Here is a 27,383-nt window from a genome sequence, read left to right as displayed (position 1 = left end):
ACACATTTGTGTACAATCTTCAGCAGCAGATGGCCGTAGTAAAGCCAATGAAGTCTGCAGATACATGTCAATCTTATCAAAACGTTTTTGTACATAGAGATTTAAGGACCTGTACTCGTGTTCGTTCGAGTTGATCGGGTGAAAAAACCACTAGAGCCTGCATATGATGGCCCATTTCTTGTAGCAGAAAGACATGATAAGTATTATTCTGTGCATATTAAAGGAAAAGATGTTAACATCTCTATTGATAGGCTGAAACCTGCTTACCTTATGAATGCAGATAGCATGCCAGAACTACCGAATCAGCTTCTTGACGACGATGTCAATGGTGGATCCTCAAAGGAAATGCATCATAGTAATTTCCCAACAAACACTCGTTGTGGTAGAGAAATAAAACTTCCTGTTAGGTTTCGAACTTAAAACTAAATCACAACTCTTATTTCTTGTTACTGCAAATATTATTATTCATGATCTACTTCCCCAATTAAGGCTAATGTCATATCGTATTTATCTCCTTCACAATAATGTATACTGATTTTATAATTTCTAATTTATGTTTATGTATCTTCTGTAATATACCAGAGTCATAGTGGTGTAGATATTGAACAATATATTACTGTTCATGAATATATTCAGATATACTTTCCATATTGTTTTTACTGTTCTAGAAATTTTTGCTTCAAATTCTATATGCATGTAATAGCTGTAAGGGTTGGTATTATTGTGTTTTGGAATACAGTGTGTTTTTGCTTAGGCATAACATCTGCATTACCTCCTTAGAAGCTATTTTATAAAATACAATTATTGTTTCAGTTAGAATATTTCAGTGCTATATAGTGTAGTGCACATATATCTATGTATTATGAGATATGTCTTTTTCACTAATTTGTTAATGTTAGATTGCAGTATTGAAAATTAAGAATTTGAGCTGTATGTAAATAAGTAGTATTCTAATCATGTTGGTATTAGGCATATATGAGCTTTAGAGCAAATATAATTTCTATCCAGCTGCAGTTTAATGCAGTACTAATACCTGTTTTTCAGAAAACTAATAATTCTCAAAGAATATTAGTTGCTAAGGTGTATATTCAGGACAGTGTTGCATTGAGTCAGTCAGGAGTGAGTAAAATAAGAAAAGTGCATTTGGTGTTTAAAATACCTGCTATGAAATGTGAAAATTTTAGTAATACTGATCAGATTTTGATTGGTGTTAACTATTTTCATGTCACTGAAAGCATGTCATTGAATTGTTCAGTTAAGCCCAGATATGGGTGTATGTATGTATATATTAACTTTGAGATATAATAATGAAATGTATAATGAATGTAGAGAATATTGAATGTGGTATCTACAATTATGTGGATTTCCAGCATGGAACAAAAAAGATTAGTGATATATCTTGAAGTTCCAACTACCTTAATTATTATTTGTATTTTAATTTGCTATAACCTTACAATTCAGAACCAGATGCAAGCTTAAGAATTCATTCTTTTATACGTGAAGTGCATTTTGATCATGAGATGTAGTGATCACGTTATTCGATTATTGACCTTACCAATGCAATTTAAGTATCGTAACTTAGTTACTGGTGAGGGAGTAATGTTAGAACACTTTGCATTTCACTATCTTGTCAGTAGATGGCTGCACCAGTCCAATACATTGGATTTGAACTTAGCATTTCAGTGGCCTGGTGATAGTTCAGACATTGGTAAAAAAATCAATTTAAATTATGAAAGAAAAGTGTAATAATTATTTGTCATTGCTAATAACTGTAATAATGTGCATTTAATTTTTTTAAATTAAGTGTGTGAATTTTCAGAACATTTTTGTTTTGCTGTGTTATTGTTTTTAAATTTTCATATGTAACTGTAACATTGACTAAAGAGTTTGTTGACCATGTGTTTTTTCGTTCACCACATGTGTTGGTGTTGGGTGTGCTCAAGGTGGACGTCTGTAATTTTTTTCTGTATAAGTTTTTAGTGCTGTTCATGATTATGAATAAAAGTTTGCAATGAGTTGAACTAATAACTCCTTACATTTAGAACAATGCATAAAAATAATATCCTCAAATAATTAAAAATACTAACTTACCTAATCTTCTTCAGAATCTTGATTACGTGTCCGATAAACTTTTCTTATTTCCTCTGCTAAATAAAAAGCAAGCGTATGTGCGCTTGTTTCAGGATCTTTAAAATCATACTTATAGTTCACAGCAAGGTACCAGGTAAAATAAATAACTTAATAAAACATCGGTACTTTTCCGTTTCGCCGGCGCAAATCTCGCCAAGCAGACTTTATTGGCGACAACATACATTATACACACAAAAAATATTAAAAAAATGTTAGTCCTAAGAATTTTTTTTTTTGAAGGTATAAACATTTTAATATCGCTTAAAATTTTATAAAAAGCCAATAAATAAAGACAATAAATTTATAAAAAGACATTAATTTAAGAATTTACAATGCTTTCATGGTTCAACATCCTGTTTCGCCGGTTCATATCACGTGACCCCAAGCGATCTCATCTCACGTATACTACTCTACAAAAATATAATGCTCTCAGTAATTATCTACATTAATTTCAAGTTAAATCTTAATTTGGAACACAAGTTTAAATGCAAGAAATACTTCAATTCGTACGAATAGCTTACTCAGAAATTATGTAAAACTGCAGTGCTTTACTTCGCTAATGCATTCTCATTAGAATTGATGAATTTAACCCTTGACTTTACCTTTTCTATATTTTCGGCTTCGGGTAAGCGCTGTGATTGCATCCTAATTGATTTAATTGCCGAAAATGGCTTAGACATAAAACTGAACTATCTGAATGAGGCGTAAAAGGTTACCAGCGAGAATATTCCGTTTGGCATCGGTTGTACCATTATTGGCGACTTTATCGCTTGCGCCGGCAAAACGGAAAAGTACCAAAACATCTTTACTTCTATCTCGCACAACCTTAAAGAAACACTTATTACTACCCCTTTCAATCCCACTAAATACCCATTTAGAATTCACTTTAGTTAGGGCCATGGGATCCAAAAATTAACGAACACTGTTTCACACAACACAGAATAAAGCTAAATACAAAATTTCCAGATTTTTTCCCGATTTCCCCCCTTTTCCGATTAAAGAACTGTAATTCGACCATTAATATCACATGACATATTCCATGATCTCTCATTTCCCTCACACAAAATAATGCGTAATCGGAACTGAGTACTGCTCACATTATTACCAAAGTCCCAGGTAGTAACCTTTATCGCCTCCAAAATGTCGCCAAACTACCAGTTACTATATTCTAAAGATCAGCCAAACTGGCTTGTGTCACAGACTATTCCGAGGGTATTTCAAAGCCAAATTAGCCTCTTTTCTACGAAACATGTGAAACCACCTCTCTTTTATTTCACACCCAGCTTAAATCTCGCCAGCGATGCCAGTGTTTTCTGTATTTTGTTCATTTCCAGAAAGGATACCTTTTCGTGTTAAGAGAAACAAAATGCATGAAAATACATAATAGTTCGTCGGGACTGTTGCATTATTTCGTGTTAACCGATATTTTGCGTTAAACGTATTCCACTGTATACAGATATGTTTGGACTATGTATATACAAATAATTTTTTAAAAGGAAAATTTATAATCCTTCCAAAAATTTTTGTGCATTATGCTGCTAAAAATTGATTAGTAAATATATAAAGAAAGAACTTTAGAACCAATTTTTCAGAAAGAATAAAAATTGAAATTCAAATTTGATAAAATCCTGTTTAGACTAGTAAAATCTTTTTAAATTGGAAGATATTTTTAATGATTTTACTTCCCCCCTCCCATTTTCCTTTGCTACTGCTGTTTGATAAGAGGTTCTAGTAAAGTTTTGTGTTTAAATTTTGAACTTTCAAAGATTTTCCACTGCAGGATTTTAATTTTTCTACATTTTTAAGGGTACGTTTTCTTTCTTTCTTTTTAGATTAGAAAAATATTTTTAAATCGGAAGATATTTTCAATGATTTTCCTACGCTTTGAGGAGGACTAGAATTTTTTGGTGAGCTATTAAGATAAAAAATATATTGAAATGGTTCATCAGCTGATTCTGGATACAGAAAAGCAAGGATTTTGTTTTAGAAGGGGAAATGTAATTAAATTCGACATACCTCCTCTTGACGATATTATGTTAAAGTTGGTTGGATTCCTCACCTTTCTTGTTCTTTTATACTACTTTTTTGGTTTTTCTTGTGATGGTTTATTTTAACATGTTGACTGCTGTGGGGGTCACCGGTGACCTGCACTCGACTTGGCTACAGCGCCGTGGGTGCCACTGGCAACGTGACCAATTGTAAAATACATAATTAGAATAAATATTGATACTGATAAATTTTTAAATAGTACCATTGTTACTATAACGGTTTGAAGAATAATAAATAGTATAAATTTAAATTATAAATCACAAAAATGGTCTGCAGATGTTTGGAGGTCGCTGGTGACCCCCAGCATGAAGCACAATTATATAACATTACTTTCTGTAGATAATATTTCGACATAATATATATCGCATAATAAAAATTTCAACTTGGCGTCATGCGCAAATCACGTAAAATGCACGCGGCAGTCAACGTGTTAATTTTTACATTTTAAATTATTCTTGTTCCACATTTATAGGATTTTATGAAGATCATTTGAACTTCAATTTTTTAGTCTTTGTGAAAAGTTGTTTCTAAATTTCTTTATATACTATATATAAGAACTCCTAGAAAAAACTTATTTATCCCAAATTTTCATTTTGAAACATTTTAGTACATGCTTTCCCTCAATATTTTAAAAGTTGATTTTTTGTTGAATGTAATATGGAATATGGAAAAATTCTATCAAAAAACATAACTCAGAATCAAAACAGGAGATAAATAGAGATAATAATAATGTGGGATATTTGATTCTCTCCCCCTAATAGTCATTTGAAACATTTTAGCGTGTTTTTCCATTCAGCTGAAACAGTAAAAATATAGAAAATTTCCCCCAGAAACATAATTCAGCTGAGAAACAAAACAGGCAAAAAAATGGATTGGCGCCAGGAAACTGATTGGTCTAAAACAGGACTTCTTAAACTTTTTTCAGTCGTGACCCTTTTTTATCATAGATTTTTTTACGACCCCAAAATATTTATGAAAATTTTGTGGGACCCCATAAGCATTGCAAAAATCTGACACACACATGAGTGAAACTGTCAATTTTTCACTTCTATTGTAAGATAGTATTGCAGTTTTAGGTCATTATCTTTAATTTCTCATTTTAAGACATAGAACAATGTGAAAATTTTAATTAATTAACTGACGAAATGACAGCATCACGTGCAAAGCAAGTAAAATGAACATTTATATTATAAATAGAATGCGTTGAAACATTTTTGTTTTTCTCTTTGTCTGTATTGTCTTATCTTTATCTATTTTCAGATACATTGTGTAAAAATATTGGGTAATTGTAAAATTATTATATTAAGTTTAAGAAATACCAAAACTACTAAAATTTTTTGCGACCCCCTGCTGTAGATGGGGGTTGCGATCTACAGTTTAAGAAAGTCTGGTCTAAAATAACATTACAATATTTGATTTTGTTGGATCATTGGATAACTGAGGCCACAGCCAGTGCAGGTATGCAAATTTTGGAATTTACAGAAATATCAAGTAGCAAAATTTTTTTAATTTAGGAGTGGAAAAGTTTTTAGAATTTACTTACAGAGATTGCATAGCACAACAAAATGTACCTGCTGAAGCTAGGACTCCAGTGCATGGTTATATTCTTATAAAGAGTTTATGCCCGAATGCAAAGATGCATTTTGAGTCATCATCGCTAGGTCACCAACCTACACAGCATTGTGTGATACATCATTCAGGTAAATAAGAAATAAAATTGATTGCACTTTAGTTAAAAAAACCTAACTCATTCCTTGTAAGTATTATGCAAGAGTATTGTAATTGTTGAATAAGAAAGAATACAACACTTGCTTTCTGTTCATCTGAAATGGGATAGATATTCTAGCAGTTATTCCAGCAGAAGTTTGCAAGAACGGATCATTCTGTATTTAGTTAGATAATCAAAATATACAAGCTATGAACATAACATATTAAACCGTAATTCACTTTTCACATTGGACAGTCTATGTTTATCAATTTTCACATAAGTCGTACTTTCCCGTAAATTTGAAAATACTCTATTGTATGCTGTTCTGTTGAAGACAAGCCTGAAATCACTTTTTTTTTCCAAAATGCAATTGATAACAAAATTTTAACCTAGGAGTCATTAACAAATTTGCGGGGGGGTCACCAAATTCAAAGAAATTTATTTGACAATAAAAGATATACGGAATTTGAAGAGAATTTCGGATGTTTTTTAACATTTGCCAGGAATTTTAAATTAAACATTTCCATATTTTAATTCTGATTTTATTGCTTTCTACTTGATTTATGTGTTATGTTTGACGATTTCCAAACAGCTCGAATCAAATTTCAAAGCAACTGCACACGCGCAGCTAAGATTTAGTTTTTTCGGCTATCTTAGCAGTGTCTTGCAGGCAATTTGTAATTGTAATACGCATCATTTATAAGCTATGTTTCTTATTTCTAATCAAATTTGTTGTCAAGTAAGCACATAACAATTCCTAAGCATTGGAAAATTCAGTAGTGTCTCAAAGGATAATAAAAACAATTTTGTTTTCGTTGCAATTTTGTTCATGGTGGTTAAATGGCCCAAAATCTCTTGTAAGAGAAATGGGATGGATGCACCAACATCAAATAAACTTCGAGAAAAACTATTAATGTAAATGCAAACAAAAATGTAACCATTGGCTCTCTTTCTACTTCTAAAAAAATTGAGTAAATATCAAGTAGAGTTTATTTTATACTGTTTTACATGTTGCATTATCAATGGAAAAAGAATATCCATTGTGTGTTAAATGCAGTGAAAACTTGGCACATGGAAAGCATGAAACCTGCGAAATTAAAAATATATTTAGAAACGGTACTTTTCCCGTTTTGCCGTCGCAAACAATAAAGTCGCCAACAACGGTACTACTGATGCCAAACGGAATATCTTCGCTGCCAACGTTTTACGCCTCATATTCAAAACAAGTCGCAGCCATTTCTTATCAGATTGTTTCTTTCAATATTGGCATACAACTACATAGAATTTTTACAAGATAATTAAAATTTATGCCCCAAGACCATTTGCGGTAATTAAGACAATTAGACTGCAATCACACCACTCACCCAAAGACAAAATCAAGTATTAAATTCATCAATTCTAATGAGAATGCAGTAGCGAAGTAAAGCACTGCGGTTTTACATAATTTTCTCAGTAAGCTATTTGTACGAATTGAAATAATTCTTGCATTTAAACTTCTATTCCAAATTAAGATTTAACTTGAAATTAATGTAGATAATTACTGAGAGAATTAGATTTTTGTAGCGTAGTTTACATGAGATGAGATCACGTGGTGTTACGTGATACGAACCGGCAAATCAGGATGTTGAACCATGAAAACATAGTTAGTAAATTCTTAATGTCTTTTTACAAATTTATTATCTTTATTTATTGGCTTTTTACAAAATTTTAAAAGATATTAAAATACTATAGTAGTACCGTGTGCCTTCAAAATAAAAAATTCTTAGAACTAACGTTTATTAACATTTTTTATGTATGTGTATATTGTATGTTGTCGTCAACAAAGTCTGCTTGGCAAGATTTGCGCCAGTGAAACTGAAAAGTACCTCAGAAACTAAACATAAAGATTAAGTAAATAAATCTGAAGAATTTTTTTAAGGAATGAGCTGAGAGCATGAAAAATGAAAATGTATTTTTGAAAAAATATACAACAGTTCCTGAGAAGGATTTACAGGCATCCTTACAGGCAAAGTTTCATATTTAATTGTAAAAAATTTAAAACCTCATACAATTGGAGAATCGCTCATTCTTCCTTCAGCAATTAAAATGACATCATTTATGCATGCAGAAAAATATAGTAACGATTTAAAAACAATAGCATTAAAAAAAGATACTGTTTCTCACAAAATTTTTGTCATATCAGACACTATAGAATACAAAATCTAGTCTTTACTATAAAACTTGATGAAACTACCGAAATTACTAAAATGTTTCAATTCATCGTTTATGTGAGATATGTTTTTGAAAACGACGCAGTCGAATATTTTTTATGTTGTAATATTTGGGAAGGAAAAGCAACTGGAGAGAAAAATATTTGAAATTATTAACAGACATTTTGAAACAAATAATCTTACCTAGACACACTGTGTCACAGTTTGTACTAATGTAAGCTTTTAAAACTAAGCCAATACTTTGGTAAGCAGAATTGAATAACAAAAAAAAAAAAAAAAAAAAAAACACGCTTTTGACAATTTACTAAAGAGAATAATACAGATTTCTTGTTTAAAACAACATATGATAAAATTGACAGAAGTGTTTTTGAAAAATTTCCAAATAAGGAATTAGGTTGGATCTGTGACCCATTTTGCCTTTGGTATTTTCAATTCCAATGTATCTCTAAATGGAAAAAGAACAATTAATTGATATTTTAAGTGACGGAATACTGTGTGTTAAGTCTCTAACTTGCCAAAAATTTTAGTTGATTGGAAACTAATATGCCGATTTAAAAGGAATGAAAGTAAATTATTACGTTTCTTACATAAAATTGTACAATAAACCTTTAGCTTATATTTAAAACTTCTAAAATGCTTATGTTACATTTTTCTGTTATATAAGTATTGAAAGTGGATTTCTCACTGAAATAGAAATAATTTTGCTATTGAATTAACATGGAGAACTTTTTTATTGAAATATTTTTTCTCTGTGACATTAGTTGCATCTACTACAAAATAAAGATTACAGAACTGTTTTTAAAACATTTTGAATTCGTTGTCATATTGATCTACGAAGCATTAGATTAGTGAGTTTTTATTATATTATTGAAAAACATAGTTTTTAAACAATCAAAAAATTTTCAGCAGAGATAATTATTTGTCAAATATGAATGTGTTTTCAAAGAGGAAATAAATAATAAGTGATAAAAAGAAAATTCAGTTAGAACATTCACATCTCTAACAAAGTAATTTGCTTTGATTTAATCTTTATAATACAATTTATTTTAAAATGATAAGGCAAAATCCAATGTGAAAGGTTATGCGAAGATTACGATGTACCTAGAGTATTAAGCATTTCGTATAATCCTATAGCCAGATAATAATAATATTAAAATAAATTTTATCTGAATGAAGTTTTCTTATTACAGAAACAGTAAAATTATGCAATTACATAAACGAATACACTCTCAGACAATATGCTTAATACTGTTTACAAGCGCAAGCCAAAGTTCTGTTTATGTTACTTCTCGCCCTTCAGCGCATGCTCAAGAATTACCATCCAGGCGAAAATAGTCGATTTGTCCATGACGTCAAAAATTCGAAAACTGGGGTAGGGTTTGGAAATACGCTTCCCGGCTGCCGATACCGTCACCATCGAGATGGTGACGCCGATACGCACTCTGTTGAACTTGCGGATTCTTCTGCGGAGTAAACCTTGAATGTTTCAGGCTGCAGCTTTCAAGTATTTTCATTATTCAAGTATCTTCATACAGTTGCAGCTACCTCCGTTTTCGTATTTTCCCAAGTGATTTTTTTTTTTTTTTTTAAAGATATACTAGAGATAGGGAGGATTATTAAAATATATTACGATATGTCTGTGCCTAGGTATCTGTTGTTCGCGCTACTCAATTGACGCATGCGCAATATATTCTGAGTAGTCTGTGCAGAACTTCGAAGAGCAAATCTCTGAAATCTGAAATTACTAGGTTAAATCATTTGGACTTGTACTATGGGTTCGAAGGCTTTGAAGTTGGGTCCTATTCTGAAAGAATTGCGCATACATTTATGTCAGAAATCAAAGGAGAGTGCTGGAGTGAAGTATGAACACATGATTTTTCACTAAACGCTTTTAATTCTACACTAAAGCCAAAGAAACATTCATTGTGTGATGGATAATTGCAATTAGTCTAGTTTAGTGGCATTTACGCGTTCATCACATCTTGGTAATTTTTCAATAACTAACAACAGCGATTTTGATTATGAATTTGTTTTAGCTATTGAACTACAAAAATATAGATTTCAGCAAAAATTTTTTGCTTAAAGAATGAAAAACACCTTACGGTACCTTTAAAATCGTATAGTATGTCTTTCGATACCCATGATAGAGTATTCTCTACTTTTATTTTGTGTTCCAAATGCATAGTGAATGCACTGAAATTAAAGATTTGCGCATGCCGAAAAGGAAATATGTATGGGTATTTATGCATATGCTTGCAAAAAACATGTATCTGCCTCTAACAAAATAGATAAATATTTAGTAAATTATTTATAAATGTATCTGAAAAGAAGGATTTATTCATTCATAAACTCCAGTGAAGAAATGTAATTATTAAACGTATCTAAATTTATAATGATTATAAGTATAGTATAATAACCTTACTATTGAATTATAAACATAAATTGAAATCTAGTTGACAAATACGTTTATAAAACTATTTAAGCAAGAATTGTTCGTTCTGGAAAGCAATCTGTTAAAAGGTATTGTAAAGCAAATTCTATGAGATGCTTACTTAAAGAAGAATTTTAGGATATGTATTGTTGAAATTATGGGTTAAAAAAATCATAAGTATAATTAAAAAAGAATTATTCCCTTACATTTTATAATAACACAGTTACAAGTTTTAAATAATATGTTTTTTTATTCCTTTTCAGAATTATTCTGAGAAAGTTAAGTATATGGAAATGAGCAGCAATATTTAACATATTTTACTATTAAAATAAAAGGTGCTCTAAAATGGACCAAATAAAGCTATAATTATAAATTGGCTTGGTTTTTTTGATTTAAAAGATGCCTCAGAAGCTAAAAAAATCATGTCATATTTGAAAAAGTATTTTAGGAAGAAGCTCTATAAATAGGAAACAAATAATGCATAATTTTAATATTAATAATGCAATAAACTTTGATCTTACTTTTTGTAATCCTTAACCGAATAAAATTGAATTACCTTAAAAATTTTTTTTTTCTAATGTGATTAACGAAAACTTGTGAAAATATTTCATTCAAATTAAACCGAGCAAACTGCTCTGTGAAAAAGTGAAGCATTTAATTCTGTTCAGAATGAAATGGTGTTTAAAAATGTATCCTGTTCACATACTTAAATATTGTAGAAAAAGAAAACATATATGTAAATTTATGACGTAATTACAAAATATTTGCATCCAATCGTTTCAAAACCCACTGATCTTAATGGTAAGTTACTGAATGTTTTGGTCATCATGAAGGGATCACCAGCTCATCAAAGCAATATATGGAGAAAACCAGTTAGGGCCTCTCCTTTTTACTTCCTACGTCCATGAACTGCACAAGCAATAATTGTAAAAACAATTATAGTAAAAAAAAAAAAAAAAAAAAAAATCAAACCAAATTGGCACCAAGGAAGTATGACAAAACAAAAAAGGTACCATGTGGTGCAGCTTTAATGAAAAAGTTCCTTTGGGAGGAGAACTGCTAAAGTCATGGTTGTCATTGTCACGTTGCTAGTTTTCAAAAACAGTATCTCCCACAGAGAGAGGCTTTTGCATTTTTTATTTGCATGCTTTGTTTTAAAAAAAATCCTCTTGTAGGGTTGCACCATTACATGTATTCTGTGAAAGTAAATTGTTTTTTATGCAGTGTCCTGGACTTTTTTTTTTTTTTTCTCTTTCAGAGAATATAGTTAATTGAACAAATAATTAATAAGTATTTATAAACCTTTGATAGTAAAATAGCATTAAATAACAAATTGTTATTTGTTGAATTATTAGTATTTTCATATTAATTATTTACCTATTACTTATAAAATATAATGAAAAATAAATTGATTTTTCAGAGAATTCATACAGAAGCATTATGTTCCGATAAAGAAGAACAATCCTGAATTTCCTATTTTGATACGAGAATGTAAAGGAGTGGAACCAAAAATTTATGCTAGATATGGTATGTGTTATATACATAGAAAGTTGTTTGATATAGATAAAAAATATTTTCTTGATGTAGATAGAGCTGAATATCTTTGATTTCAACTTTTTTTGTCAACCAGAAGTGAAAGTGCTTTTGCAGTCAATTAAATTGTAATTTAAAAGAGAGATTAATTTTAAAGACCTTATCAGAAAAACTGTATTTTATATAAAAAAAAGTTGTGTATTAATATCTAAAAGTGAACCATGCCAAAAAATGTTGAATACATTTAAAAAGTACTCTCTGGCAGATTCCTTTGAAATGGAAGTTTTTCTCTGAAACCAACTTTAGTCTAAAATTCAATTTCGTTAGGAGGAGTATAAAGCTGAGAATCTGCAATCTTGAAATATAAAGGACAGTCGTCCTCGAGATTTTCTACTCTGGTTTCTTGTAAATCGTAAGATTTCCTACGACAGGGTTCTCAAGCTGAATTGCAGTTTTAATGCCATAAAGTTATTTAGATTGTATACTTTTTTCATTTATCTAATTACTTTATCCTCTTTTTTGGGGGGGAGGGGAGGTAGTATTTTCATATTATGTGCTGAGTGTGTGGGAAGGAAGTCCGAAATTTCATTTGGTATTTGAGAAATTTTCTCTGCTGTTGATATGTGTGCATTAAATTTTTAAACACAGGACAAAGACATTTGAGTAAGAATTCCTTTAGCACAGTTAGGAAAGAATAGCAAGTTATAATAATTATGATTCTTTATTAAGGAAAAAATATCACTCAGTAAAATAAGTTGAAATCCGCAGAAACATTAAAAAATAAATAAAATCTGAAAGCTTTCAAATTTTACATCAATTTTTTAACGTTTTGTGTGATGCCTTTGTTTGTTAGATATCATGTTCTTCACACTTATATTTATAAATAACAGCAATATTAAACCATAAAATTTAATTCAACAGCAATATCATAAAATAGTTTTTAAATGAGCATATCTTTAGAATTTCTGATACACAGTCTCGCTTGCTGGAGATAAAATGCCCCCCCCCCCCGTACAGTGTTGCCATTGCTCGCTTTGAAATTGTTGAGTTCGTTAATGAAAAATTCGTTAAACTATTACGAAATATGAAATCTATAATAAAACAAATTTCAAATTGGGGCTCCCACATTCCGCTGTTTGATGGAGAATTATGTTATTCAAAACTTGATGGCTCTAGATACTGTTGTTTTATCACAATGCGAGAAACATACATACATTTATGCAGATTCTTCATTATTTAATTTCTTTAAATATAACACAAACAATAATATTTGGTGGCAACAAATTGAAAAGTGAAATGGACATTTAAAGTTTTCGATGCAAAATGCCAAAATGAAATTAATAGCCCTTCTGGGCTAGTAAATTAATATTTCAAATGACATTTACATAAACTAATTTATTCCTTTTGAAAAATGCCAATTTTAGGTGGCATGCTTGCTGCTTGATCATTTCTGAAAAGAATGATGGTAGAATGGTTGAAATGGCTAAATTTCCCAGTTAATCCTGTCTTGCCAATTTTGTACCTTTTGGCACATGTCTGATCAAGGTTTTTGAGCTTCAGTATACGAAAAGGATAACTAAATTCTTCTAACTGCTGCAACTGTATTTTATTAAAAAATATTCTAACATTATATACATGTCTTTAAAAATATAACTGCTGCTTTCAGTGAGGATTTTTATTTCAAGCCAATATTACTCCTACTTTTTTTCCCTTTCACCTAATATTTGAAAAGAATTAATCAGAAATATTGGTGAATATAACATATGCATAAGAATCTAAATGAAGTAAGTTCAAAGCAATAATGCTGAAATTTAATATGAATTTTAATACATATATAGACTAAGCACATTTCTACAAATATTCATCTGTCATTTTGATTAACTTTGCTAGTAGTTTATTGATAGCAGTTGAATGATACTTGTAATGTGTCTGATAGCAAACAGATAAAATTAATAGATAATTAAATAAACTGCTGGCTATCCCAAACTCAGCACTGTGAAGGAAGCACCCAAAGCATGAAACTTTCATCATGTGTATACTGCAGTGTATTCAAATTACAGTTTCAAAACATGTGCACATCATGGGCAACTGCAGTGCTTCTTACAAGCCATGTGTAAATGTAGGAAAAAGGTACATTTCCGTTTCGCAGGCGCAAATCTCGTCAAGCAGACTTTGTTGCCGACAACATACAGTATACACATAAAAAATATTAACAAACATTAGTTCTAAGAATTTTTTATTTTGAAGGCATAAACATTTTAATAAGGTTTAAAATTTTGTGAAAAGCCAGTAAATTTGTAAAAAGACATTAATTTAAGAATTTACTATGCTTTCATGGTTCAACATCCTGATTTGTCGGTTCGTATCATGTGACCCCAAGTGATCTCATCTCACATAAATTACGCTACAAAAATCTAATTCTATCAGTAATTATCTACATTAATTTTAAGTTAAATCTTAATTTGGAACACAAGTTTAAATGAAAGAATTATTTCACTTCGCTAGTGCATTAGAATTATGAACTTAACCCTTGATTTTGCCTTTTCTACATTTTCACCTTTAGGTGAGTGATGTGATTGCATTCTAATTGACTTAATGCGAATGGTTTTAGGCATAAAATTTAACTATCTTGTGAAAATTCTATGTAATTGTATGCCAGTATTAAAAGAAACAATCAGTCTGGTAAGAAATGGCTGCGACTTGTTTTGAAAATGAGGCGTAAAATGTTACCAGCGAAGATATTCTGTTTGGCATCAGTTGTACCATTGTTGGCGACTTTCGTTTGTGCCGGCAAAACGGAAAACCGGTTGAAATTTTGATACCATTTTGAATAATGTGAATTGTTTTCTTGCAAGTTTTTCTTCATAGTGCCTGATAGGAAAACATGGGCATCATTCAAGTATGTTTCTGAGTTCAACCAAGGCAGAATCGTTGCATGCAGAGATTGCAGATTATCCTTCCAGGAAATCAGTCATCTGTTTGGATGTATCCAATCAACAGTCATGTGAGTATGCAGTCAATGGATGCAGTTGGGAACAACTGACAGACAAGAGCCTCATTGTATCACTTAATGGGAAAACATGTTTATTGTGCACATGGTACTGGTGGAGCGCTCTGCCACATCTGCAACCATACCACAATGAATACAGTCGGTAACACAAATCAGTGTCTTCTAGAACAGTTCATCATTTGCAGTACAGTGGACTGTCTGGTATGTGTCCATTGATTCCCTTACCTGTATACTACAGGCATTTGCGTTTCTAATGGTGCACTGAATAGCAGAGGTTCGAATGGTGTAACATTCTGCTTTCAGACAAATCGTACTTCTGCCTGAAGATGGGAGTTTGGAGTCACCATAGAGAGAGGCTGCTTGTGTGTTGTAAAATTCATCTTCATACTAGTCCTCCACCCTATGTTACGGTGTGGGTTGGTATAGGATTCCACTTCTGTATACCCTTAGTAAACATTATCGGTAGTACCACAGTGGTAAGATTGTAGTTAGGAGTCACCACAGAGAGAAGCTGCTTGGTTGTTGTAAAATGCATCTTCATACTAGTCCTGCACCTTATGTTATGGTGTGGGGTGGCATTGGATTCCACTTCCGTATCCCCCTGGTAAACTGACTAGTCAACTCTATATCGCTGAGGTTTTGCAGCTTGTTCTCTTTTCTTTCATTCAGGGCTTACGTGCAGCCATATTTCAACAGGGCAGTGTGCAAACACATTGCACACAATGTAAGCTTTCATCTTAGCTCATCATATTATACCTGAAAGAAGGTTGTATTTCAAATCAATTAACATTGATACCCTGGAATAAATTTGGCTTTGATATCTTGTGTCCTTTTGGATTATCAAGAGGAGGAGTTGTATTTCAAATCAATTAACATTGATACCCTGGAATAAATTTGGCTTTGATATCTCGTGTCCTTTATGTTACATTTTGGATGGTATGTGTCTAAAGAAAGAAGTAATATAAGTTTCAAGGTTCTTATTGCCTGCCTTGATTTGCACATTGAATTGCTTTAATGTTTGATAAAATTTGGATTATCAAGAGGAGTTATAAATTTGTAAATAAAATAAGGATACAAATGTTTAAAAGAATAAGGTAATATTTGTAAGGAAGAAACAAATCTGCTGAGGCTGTTCACACAATTTTAGACAATTTTGATGTATTTACAGGAATATACACTGCTGGCCATTGTAAATGCAACACCCTGAAGGAAGCATGCAAATAACATGAAATTTACAACATGCATTAGCGGAGGTGAGATATGCAAATGATTAGAATTTCAGCGCAGACGCACTTCACGCACTCCTGTGGCGCCACTTCAAAGCGCTATTTAAGGCTTGGAGTTTTCAATGATTTCAAGTTCGGCAATTGTGCTTTTCTTGTGGTTTTTTAAAAAAAAAAACGATCAGTTATGCCATGTAGTAAACAGCGATCATCATTTGATCAAGTGTCCGAGTTCTACAGAGGAAGGATAGTGGCCTACCGAGAGTGTGGATTATCTTTCAGGGAAATCGGTAGTCGTGTCGGACGAAACCAAACAACTGTAATGCGGATATGTGACCTTTGGATACAGGAAGGTATGATGGACCGACGTGTTCGATCACATCCACCTTAGCGCACCACTTCATGACAGGAACATTGTGCGCATGGCAGTGACGGATCACTCAGTCACATCACAAACCTTAGCACAGCACATTCAGTCTATAACGCATCATCCAGTGTCTGCTTGTACCATTCGACGCCATTAACAGCAGAGTGGTCTGTCCGCAAGATGTTCATTGCTTCGTCTATCCTTGATGCAGAACCACAGACATCTCCGCCGCCAATGGTGCGATGAAAGAAGGATGTGGACGGCAGAATGGAATGAAATTGTCTTTACTGTTGAATAGCGCTTCTGTCTGCAACACCATGATGGTTGGATTCGAGTCTGGAAACACCGTGGAGAGACTATGTGGAACAGCTGCATTATGCACCGTCAGACTGGCCCTGCACCTGATATTATGGTATGGGGCGGTATTGGATATCACTCTCGCACTCCTCTAGTACGCATTGCCGGTACTTTAAACAGCCAGCACTACATCTCCAAGGTATTGGAGCCAGTTGTCCTTCCTTACCTTCAGGGCTTGCCCACAGCAATGTGGGTAAAGAGAAGTTATCACATATTTGAAAATTGCATATAAAATATGTTCCTGATAATATGTGGAATTGATCTTAAAATTTCTCTCTTTTTATTTTTTATTTGCTGCTATAGGAAAAACCAGCAGCAGTAATAAAATCCCTTTGAAAAACTTTCTTTAATTAAGACACAATAACACGCCGAATAAATACTAATTCAGAAGTCAAACAACAAAAATCAGCGTTAATTTAAAATTTTTTTTTTTTACAAAATATTTTGTAAATTAATGCTGATTTTTGTTGTTTGACTTCTGAATTAAACTTTCTTTAGTTGACTCACCTTCAACTTTTTGCTGCTTGCCAAGTCAGTTTCAGATATCTCGTTACAAATTTCCAGTTTATAACCACAGTTTTTAAATGGTTATACCTTTTGATACAAGACTAAGTCAAAAGTTGCCCACCAGCGGCCGAGCGGTAAAGCCGCTGAACACTGGTAGTTCGGTCCGAGGTTCGAATCCCGCGAACGGGCTGGCTGCATGGGTGTTTTCGTGGTTTTCCCCATGTGTAACGTGTATACGAGCCAGTTTCCCTTAGAAAGTCCTCCACGAAAGGCATCCCTCCTCTTAGGCAGATAGCCCTAGTGTGCTTTGCCATAATTAAATACACCACACCTAAGTCAAAAGTTCTTTTTGAGGAAAATATAAACTCAAAAGACTAATCTTAATAAAAATTTCAGATGATACTTAAAAATGAACAAGTTAATAAATTATTTAAAGAAAATTCTCAAGCTTATTAGGATTAATAAATTTTAATTATCAGAAATAAATGATATATGGTTGATAATTTTTACACAATAATCTAAAGCAATAGATTGTTACGAGAAAATCTGCATCAGTTTTAGGTATCCTATTGTGTAATGGATAAAACGTCTTCTGGAGTGAAAGACTGTGGATTCAAGTGCCACAGGGAGTGGTGTTGTAACAGAGTTGGTATTAAAAGAAAATATTTGCAGAAAAATTTATTGCTGCTTTCAGAGTAGTGCAGATGCTTATTGAGTTGCCTGAAGGTGAAATTTGAAAAACAACTTTCCTTGCAAGACATCTTAATGCAGAGACAACACATTGAGTAGATAATTCAGACAGTACTAAATATTTGTATTACAGGTTTAGGCCTTACTTTTCCTGATTCTAATGGTGCGAGTACACTGCATTTTTTGTTATCTACTGCGACTTTTGTGTGTGTGTGCACAAGAAATTTGCATTTATTTATCATTGATGATTTTCTAATTCATAAGATGATCTGATTCTGTAATGATCGATGCCAGATTAGCAAAAGTGATGCTGGTATTAATATAAAATTGCAGTTTTAAATAATTTTTAAAATTCAGTGAGTTCCTAATTTAAAAAAAAAAAAGTGGTGATGAGTAAACCATCTGTTTAAAAAAAATTTGAAAACTATTATTTATACAGAAAGGAACCTTGTCAGTGTGTAGCTGCTTTTACAGAATACTTCAAGGCATTTTAATTTTAATGATTTCATGTATGTTTTCCTAAACATTCACGACCATTTTTCAGACAACCTATATAAGAACTTAGCCAGAGGTTTAATCATGATGATAATTTTTTATTAATTTAAAGAAGACCTCCATGAGCATTAGCAAGTTACTAATTGTGGAATCCAATTTTTAAAACAGAAAAAAATGTATGAAATGCCTTTACTTTATTGAGTTTTAGGCAAAAGTGATTTTATAAAACAAAACTTTAGAGAGTGGCTCTTCTTTAATACATTGACTAATTGAAATAATTACAGTTACATTTAAGGAAAAACACATGTAGTTAAAGCAGAAACTATGTTTCAAAAAACTTTTTTAAGTTTCTGTTATTCATTAATTTTTTTTAAATAACTGCTTCCTTTTTTCAAGTATTCCTATAAATCCTATATATATTTAAACAAAATACTATTTTTATTACATTAATTAAAACAATTATATTAAGGTAAGTTCATACATCATGCAAAAAATTTTATGGTTTTCTATTCCATGAAAAATTCACTCTCTAAAGTCAAAATTAAATAAATTAGATACATATAAAGAGCCTTTACTGTGATATCCTATTCTTATCTACAATAGGATTCTTTTTTGCAATATTTTGGCTAAAATTAGTGATCTTTTTTTGGTTAAATGATTCAAAGTGGGCTAGAAATTCATTCAACTGATGAGGCATCATGTGAATGTAACTAAAAGAAATTTCGATGTCTTTCAAGCGGATTTCTTCAGTTAAATTATTTTCATCTCCTTGCTGCAGTCATCTCTCACATATGAATATAAACCACTGCTTTCTACTACTCTTACATAAAGCAAAAAGAAAAAAAAAAGTTTTAATCTACCGGAAATTGGATCCACTTTAATTAAAATATATAACCGTAAAAAGCAAAAATGCCACACAAAAATTCATGTTTTTTCCCAAGCGTCTGGTATGTGCATGTGATAACTGTTAAAGTGAGTTTCAACCCTGGTGTGAACTGACGTACATGTAAAGCATTTTTTCCTGTATTTCCACTTCTTACTCCAATGGACCCGTGTGAATGCAGCTTTAGACAAAGGAAGTCACTTTCCATTTCCCCACACATGCCATCTTTTGCAGTATGAAAATAAGTGATGTTTGTTTTCTTCTTATTTGTATATAGATTCATTCGAAATCTCTGATGATAGTGCATGAACTATAAACTCAAAAATTTTAGCTACAAATAACTTAGAGTGCAACTTGCTCAACAGAGTGAAAATAAGGTCATTGAAGACACAGGACATAAGTTAGTCTGGAACTGAGATGTGTGTGAATTTTGATGGGAATTAGTTTCTTTGTAAATCTGTATGTCTTAAAATTGTTCTGTATTAATGTGTTTGAAAGACAAATAAAGCTTCTATATTCATTTTTATTATTTTTTAACAGATTTTGGGAAAGAAACTTCACTTTCTCTAAACAATTATGACAGTGAGAGAATATTGGATGTGGTAAAGAAATTAGCTGCAGCAACTTGAAGATACAGTATTTAATTTAATCTCTTGTAATATTTGTTTACATAGATATCTGTAGCTAAGTTTACTTTTAAATATTGCTGTATCCCTTTAAAGGTGTAATATTTGTTAGTTATTGTTAACTTTTACAAAAATTTATGTCAATAAAGTTTCTTTATTTGAATATTGATCTCTCAACTATTCTTTATTTTTAAATGACTTGTTGTCAATATTCATTATAATGACCATCTGCATCATACAGAAAAAATATATCGTTGGAGGGTAATAAATAGTTTTAGTTTACGCTTAACAGCTACATGATTAAGATTTTAAAGAAATCCTAGATGCAGGATACAATAATCAATTAATGTTCACTTTATTAGCGTATAAGCATTTGCAATAATATATATATACAGTCAAAAGTCGTTAATTCGGACACCCATAATCCGGACCTCAAAGCTACAAACTTTCTGCGCATGCATCGCGTTTACGCATGTGCACAGGCGTTTACGAGAGCGCATAAGACCCTTACAGCTGCGAATATGTTTGTGCGCATGCGCTTTTAATGTGTAACGGAGTTATACGCTAAGCTAAAGTTATCTAATTCAGTTAATGTTGCAGATTGCGTTGTTCCTTAATCTTCGAATTGGATCCGGCTTATTATTTTTTGCAGACTGTTAGAGCAATTTTATAAAAGTAAGCTTGAACTTTCAATTATGTCAAATAGAATTTCCGATATATATTTACTACAAAGCGAAAGTATGTTTTGAAATCCGAAATCTGTTTTATCAATTTCACGCTGCTCTGCGGCAGAGGGGGGGGGGCAGAAACGTCATTATTAGATTATGATAGATTAGAAAGATTATGTCAAATAGAATTTCCGATATATATTTACTAATATGTAATTTGTATCTACAAAGCGAAAGTATGTTTTGAAATCCGAAATCTGTTTATCAATTTCACGCTGCGGATTGGAAGTTGATCTGTCAGCACTATCCTTATCTTCAGAGCAGATGTTTTTATTTTATTTGGTTTATAATTCCGTACTAAGTGTAGTATTTCATCTCGATATACTCCGTCTTTGATATGATTTAAATCAAGTTCCTCGTCATTATAATTCGCTTCCGATAATGAAGAAAGTGACCCAGAGGTTATTGAAAACGAAAACATCTCGATTGACAAATTAGTCGGTATTCTCAACACAGCAATTATAGGACTTGAACAGCGGAACTTTGTAACTAAACAAGAAATTATGTCTGTTTAATAGAATTAAAGAGAAAGTATTATCACATGAAACGAAGCAACTTACATTGAAGGAAATGTTTAATAAAGTAAACAAATAAATATTAAGCTTTTTCTTTTTGTAAATTTTGATAACCTTTAGATCATAATTGTTCTTTATTTCATAAATTACGGTTTCATATTTTTAATTTTGTAATTTCTGCATGCCATCTTACCAGATTTAAACTGATGACTCCGGATTAACGACTTTTGACTGTATATATATATATTAAGAAATCAATATTTATTTCTAAACTTTAAAGTAAATATAAAATTTTTAAAAATATTTGTTTGTGCTTCTTGAGTATGCTATCAACATTTACTTCCTTAAAAAGCAATCAAAACTTACTTCCTTAAAAAGTAATCTGAAATCTGAATTTATTTTTATGCATTCAATAGTTCTTAAAATATAATTTTCAGTCTGAGAATGATAAGTTATTACCCCCAGGAAACATTTTAAATTGGGAACATATATAATGATTTTTATATTATATAATGTCTTTAATTAAATGTGTTTTTGATCCAATGCTGATGCCATTTTTTTTGCTGTGCATGATAGTAAGAAATGTCATGTCATTTTTGGACAGATTTTCTGCACATCCTAGGTCTAGTCAGTTGTAACATAATTTCCCAAACCAAACTTTATTCAAATTTACTTCCTCAAAAATGTTCTATAGCATTCCTTTTTATCGAAATTTTGAACACTGATTATCTGAATAACTGAATATTAAGATGTTCAGTTATTGATAGTGGAAATTTTTCAGTATTCGACATACAAGAGACCTGTTACATATTCAGTTTTTCTCTTCCCACTTATAGTTTTATCTTAAAAATCTGAAGAACTAGCAGATATCACCTTGAAAATGGTCTAAACTAATGTGCGTTAATGTATGCCTTCTGGGGCATATTTACCAGTTATGTTCTTCACTTCTTTTTCATATATGTTATTTCATAGTTGATTAATTTCTTGCTAAACTTCTGTATAATTCATTTGAAGCTTTTAATCTTACTCAAGATTATTTTTTGAGATAAAAGAAAAAAAAAATTGTTTCCCTTCAGAAAATTTCTGTCTAGTAGAAATTATTATTTCTATATATTCTGTCTTTTGAATATATTAGTTTTGACATTCGTATAGTACTTTTTCAAATTGCTGAAATTCATTTTCTCATGACCAACTTCATAAAATGGGGATGCATAATTTATTGTATGAATATGTGAATTAAGCAGCAGCCAGTCATAATATAACTGTAGAAGAAATATAATTTAGGTATGTAAAAGTCCGTTGCATGATTGGAAGTTTATTCATACAAATAGTATGGTTGTTCCTTAATCACAATTCAAAATTAATGCACACTAACATAAAAAAATTTAATCTCAGGTTTTACTACAATAATAATTTGTAATTGGGAAATACATATCAGAATTATGTTCGCTAACATGAAAACATTTCATCTGAGATTCTAGTAAAATAATAAGTTTTAATTGGGAAATTCTTAAAAACAGAATTAAATTCTTTCAATACCTGTTTATGTTTGAAATTTTAGGATAGTAAGCAGGGGCACTTATCAATAGTTAAGAATTATGTTCAGTGTAGGCATGCAGAAATTGTATCTTGCAACTCATTTAGTATTCTTTGTATCTGAATAACTTTCTGGATTCTTATGCAATTTCTTTCACTGAAAAATTTTATCTTGCAGAGTAGAAATGGGTAAGTTCTGTATAGCAATCTTAATGCATTGAGCGTACTGTTTGTTAAAACGTGCAGATGTTAGCATTATTGCAGCTTTTGTAAATGACAAAACTCAAGTTGAATTAAATATGTTTTTCCCTTGCTTCATAAAAGTATTTCCCACCGTATTTTTGTGAGACATTTTATAAAGCAAGCAGTTACCACTAATTGATGTGGGAATAGTCTTTGAGTATTTTCAAGCCTCTAAGAAAACTTTTCAAATCATACCAAACTGTTCTAAAATAACATTAAAATAAACTATATACCAGTGACTCTCAACCGTTTTTGCCTCATGCAAGCTTTTTACCACTGCTTGAAGATTCCTCTATCTACTTTCCAAAGCTATATAATAATAGAAAAAGTAATACATATGTATTATGTATTATTTTTCTATATTTAAACTATTTTTAACAAGTTTTTATAAATTAAACAATAAAAAGTACAGAAAATACTTATAAAACAAAAACTTGAATAAACATAGTTTTATATATATATGTATATACCATATATATATATATTCATGAAATGAAACTAAATACTTGACAGCAAAATAAAAGGCTCACTACATTTTCCACTGAAACTAAACTGAAATTTGCCCCAGTTGAGAACCCCTGTTATACACACCATAGACAGTTTCACAACCAAAACTGAGAAGAAAGCAAACTCACTGAAAAACTTTATAGTTAGTCAAAGCTGAATTAAACATTAAGCAAAATAAGCATGTGCTAAGGGCATTGAAAGAACTTAGCTTTGTCTGTTTTGTCATGGAATGCATGATGCAGCTAAATCAAGACTGAGAGAAAAAGCAATGAGGGAAAAATTTGACTTAAATGAATGTGAGAGAACGAAATTTTTAAGTGCATGAGGCCAAAAGTCAATCTAGCCCACATTGGATTTTGAATGTTGTTCAACCATATTGCTTTTACCTATAATTGGGGCATGCTGTAGGCATATGGCAGTAATTAAAAATAAGTGCCACTGAAATCGGCGAAAATTCTGGTCTGCTTGAGTTGGATATGATTTAGTCTTGTCTGGCAGAAATGCTGTTCAAGAATACAAAGTGTTATGTACACAGTATACAAAGACAGTAATTGATTAATATGCCATGATGAGTATTCATGGTCTTTGAATACATTTCTACTGTAGGGTCATAATGTCTGCAAATTTAACAGTGTGGGTCACATGTTGAAAATGTAATTTTCTTGAAAACGTTATGCAAGCTCTAAAGAATAAAACCTTGTGCATGTTGCACTTTCAGATCTTCATGTAATTCTGGTTTCTGATAAACTATGATGCATTTGTAATGGCTTTTAAAACCTTATTCTGAAACAGCATTAGTTTCTTCCTGACAGTTTTTAAAACTATAGCCCATATAGGTATGGTGAAAAAAGTGCAGATCTTATTTGGATGAGAAAGTCCTTTTGAAATAAGGTTTAATTTGGATCATCTCCCCCTGAGACTGTATATATCCATAAAGGCTGCATTAGCTTTGTTTATCGCATAGATCATCTGCTATTTAAAATTCAGTTGTGCATCTAATATGATGCCTAAATATTTAGTTGAATTTATTATTGAAAATAATTTATTATTCATTGATATATTTAGGTTAGCTAGATGATTTTTCTTACAATGTCTAAATAAAATGACATTGTATTTGCTTGCATTTAGTTTCATTTTCTGTATTTTGCACCAATGTGCTACAATATTAAGTTTTAATTGTAGTTTGTCAGTGGCATGTTTTAGCCCTGGTGGCAGTTATGAGTGTGCATGGAGTTTTCAGATGTGGGTGGTGGATGATTCAAGATCTTTGGTATACAAAAGAAAGGACAAGGGTCAGTTGTTGGTATCTTATGGTCATTTTTAAAAGATTTCTTTGTCAACAGTTTCAGTGCCTGCCTTATATGCCTGAAAGTTAAAATTTGTTGTACTGTCCCCATTGTGAAAAGTTTGGCAGGAGATAATATGCCTGGTTCCCAAGACTGGCGTATTTTTTTACTACCATATAGCTCTCTGTGGGTAATCCAAGCATCTTCCAAAAACTACCTTTCTATATAATTAGTCATTTTTTTCTGCATAAAGAAGCTGAATCAAAATTTTGGTTTTAGTCTTTTTTTCGTAAAGTGAAGTTCTGAAGAGTGAAAATTCTCTTCGGATTCCTTTCATTAATTAAGTAGGAACTGATTTAGGTCTTTCATAAAAGTTAAATTTTGTAGTAAGATATATCCATAATGCTAAATAATATCTATGAGATGCCCAAATGGATTAGATAGAAATTTTAAATTGTTTATATAGAATTTTTTTATATATTAGATAGAAATTTTATATTGTTTATATAGAATATTTATTTTATTTTACTTTTAGAATTAAAAGATGTAATAAAATTAGAGGATTTAACAGTAGGGATAGGTATTTTAACCCAACACTGTACTAAGCCTTTTAAAGAATTTGGTAAATTATATCATATTATGAAAAGTGCATATAAGATCAGGGATACTAAATAGGGGTAATTTATCCAGGGCTTAATTTTTAACAGACAACTGGCTACAAGGAGTTTTCATGTTTTCTGCATGTGTAAAATTAATAGAAGACAGATTTTTCTAAGCAAATTCATCCATGAAAATACTACTTATAAAAGAAAGCTTCCTTTTCAGTGCTTGCCCCAATCTTATGTAGGATTTTTCTTTTAAATCATTGCATTCAGTTAATCATCTTATTTGCTTGTAACAGTTTTTAAAATTTTCAAAAAATTGAATGTGCCTTAAACAGGAGTAGCTTTAGCTACAAAAATTGAAGTACAAATAATTAGTTGTATTCTATGATTCGATTAAAAAATTATGCAACTTCTTTAAACATAGCTAATTTTTCTTTAATTAAGGATATAATTAACATGAATAAATATTTCATTTTATAACAAACTTTTTATCGATCTTTACCTTTTTTGCAGGAATGGGGTGATGTTATTTGTAGTTTTGTTTATATTCTGCCTTCAAGAAATGTAACCTTAATTGTACTGAATATTGTTTTCCTTCAAGTACATTGCTAATGTTCTTATAATCAGAAAAGATTCTCGATTTTGATGAAATTTTTAGCTGGTTTTTCATCCAAAAAACATTGTTTTATAATTCAGATTTTTTTTTTTTTTTTTAATAACAGAATTAGTTCTTTTGTCTGATTTATGCAGAAGATTGAAGCTGTTACCATATTTGACGGCATATAAGACGCACTTTTTTTCCTTAATTTGGTCTCGAAAAAGTTACCTGCGTCTTATACGTGAAGGACACAGTCTTATACGTGAAGGTAATTGCATTCAATAATTGTTTATTTGGCTTTTACAAAACGTAAGAACTAAAAGAAACCACGTTATTGAAACTCTTTTTCCTTGTGTGTGGCCGTCTAAATAAAGGTGCGTCTTATATGCCGTCAAATACGGTATATGTTATTGTCAATTTCTGTAATTTATTAGAACTGATAATTTAATTTTTTATCAGAATCTTTTTCATATTATCAGGTTTGTTAGCATGACTAGTTAATTTTTTAGTGAGATTATTGAGAAACGAAACTGTATACAAGTCTCTTTTTATATTAAGCATCAAAACTGCTCTAGATATGCATATAAAAGGATTAAAACTAGATCAGAATTTAATTTGTTATTCAACAATCACTGAAGTGCATAACAAGAGAGAAAACTGTATATAAGATTATTACATTACTTTGCATTATTAGTATTTCTTAAATTCCTTTTTAGTAGATATGAATTTCTAACTTTTTATGTAAAGGACTTAAAAAGCTGTGTACTTCTTTTGATCAGTTTTAATGTTCCTAAATTTTTTATGTAGAAGTTAGATTTATCTCATCTTCATTTTAATTGGCTCTTACTAGTATCTCTTTCTTAAAAAAATTTTTCTTTAAGTAATAAAATAAAATTATTATCTTTTTCAAAAATGTGTTTTAATTAAAAATTTTTTAAATGCATTTGACTGGAGAAAAAAAGCTTACACTATCAGAATTTTTTTTTCTTTCAGGTTAGCAGTTAGAAATAAAACTGATGTATATTCTGTTTAAATATAAGAGTGATTTCACTTTTTAAGGATTTGGAGAGTAGTTAACTTTTCTTAATAGATATATGTTATAGTTTTCTTCTTTCATCTTAAGTTTACAAAATAGATCAAAATGTG

The 27,383-nt window shown here is 31.0% G+C and overlaps 1 protein-coding gene across 1 annotated transcript; it reads left to right on the top strand.

Moving 5' to 3' along the window:
* Positions 1-9,773: 9,773 nt before the first annotated feature.
* Positions 9,774-20,382, top strand: ND-B8 (NADH dehydrogenase (ubiquinone) B8 subunit). The gene is made up of 3 exons (XM_035371378.2): positions 9,774-9,957; positions 11,949-12,055; positions 20,134-20,382. The coding sequence occupies exons 1-3, from the start codon at positions 9,869-9,871 to the stop codon at positions 20,220-20,222; spliced, it is 285 nt and encodes a 94-aa protein (XP_035227269.1). The 5' UTR covers positions 9,774-9,868; the 3' UTR covers positions 20,223-20,382.
* The last annotated feature ends 7,001 nt before the right edge of the window (positions 20,383-27,383 follow it).

The sequence above is a fragment of the Stegodyphus dumicola genome, chromosome 2, assembly GCF_044657685.1.
Source record: "Stegodyphus dumicola isolate Sdum_Otavi_A_Nest chromosome 2, ASM4465768v1".
NCBI lineage: Eukaryota > Metazoa > Arthropoda > Arachnida > Araneae > Eresidae > Stegodyphus > Stegodyphus dumicola.
This window is presented reverse-complemented; position numbering and strand designations above follow the sequence as displayed.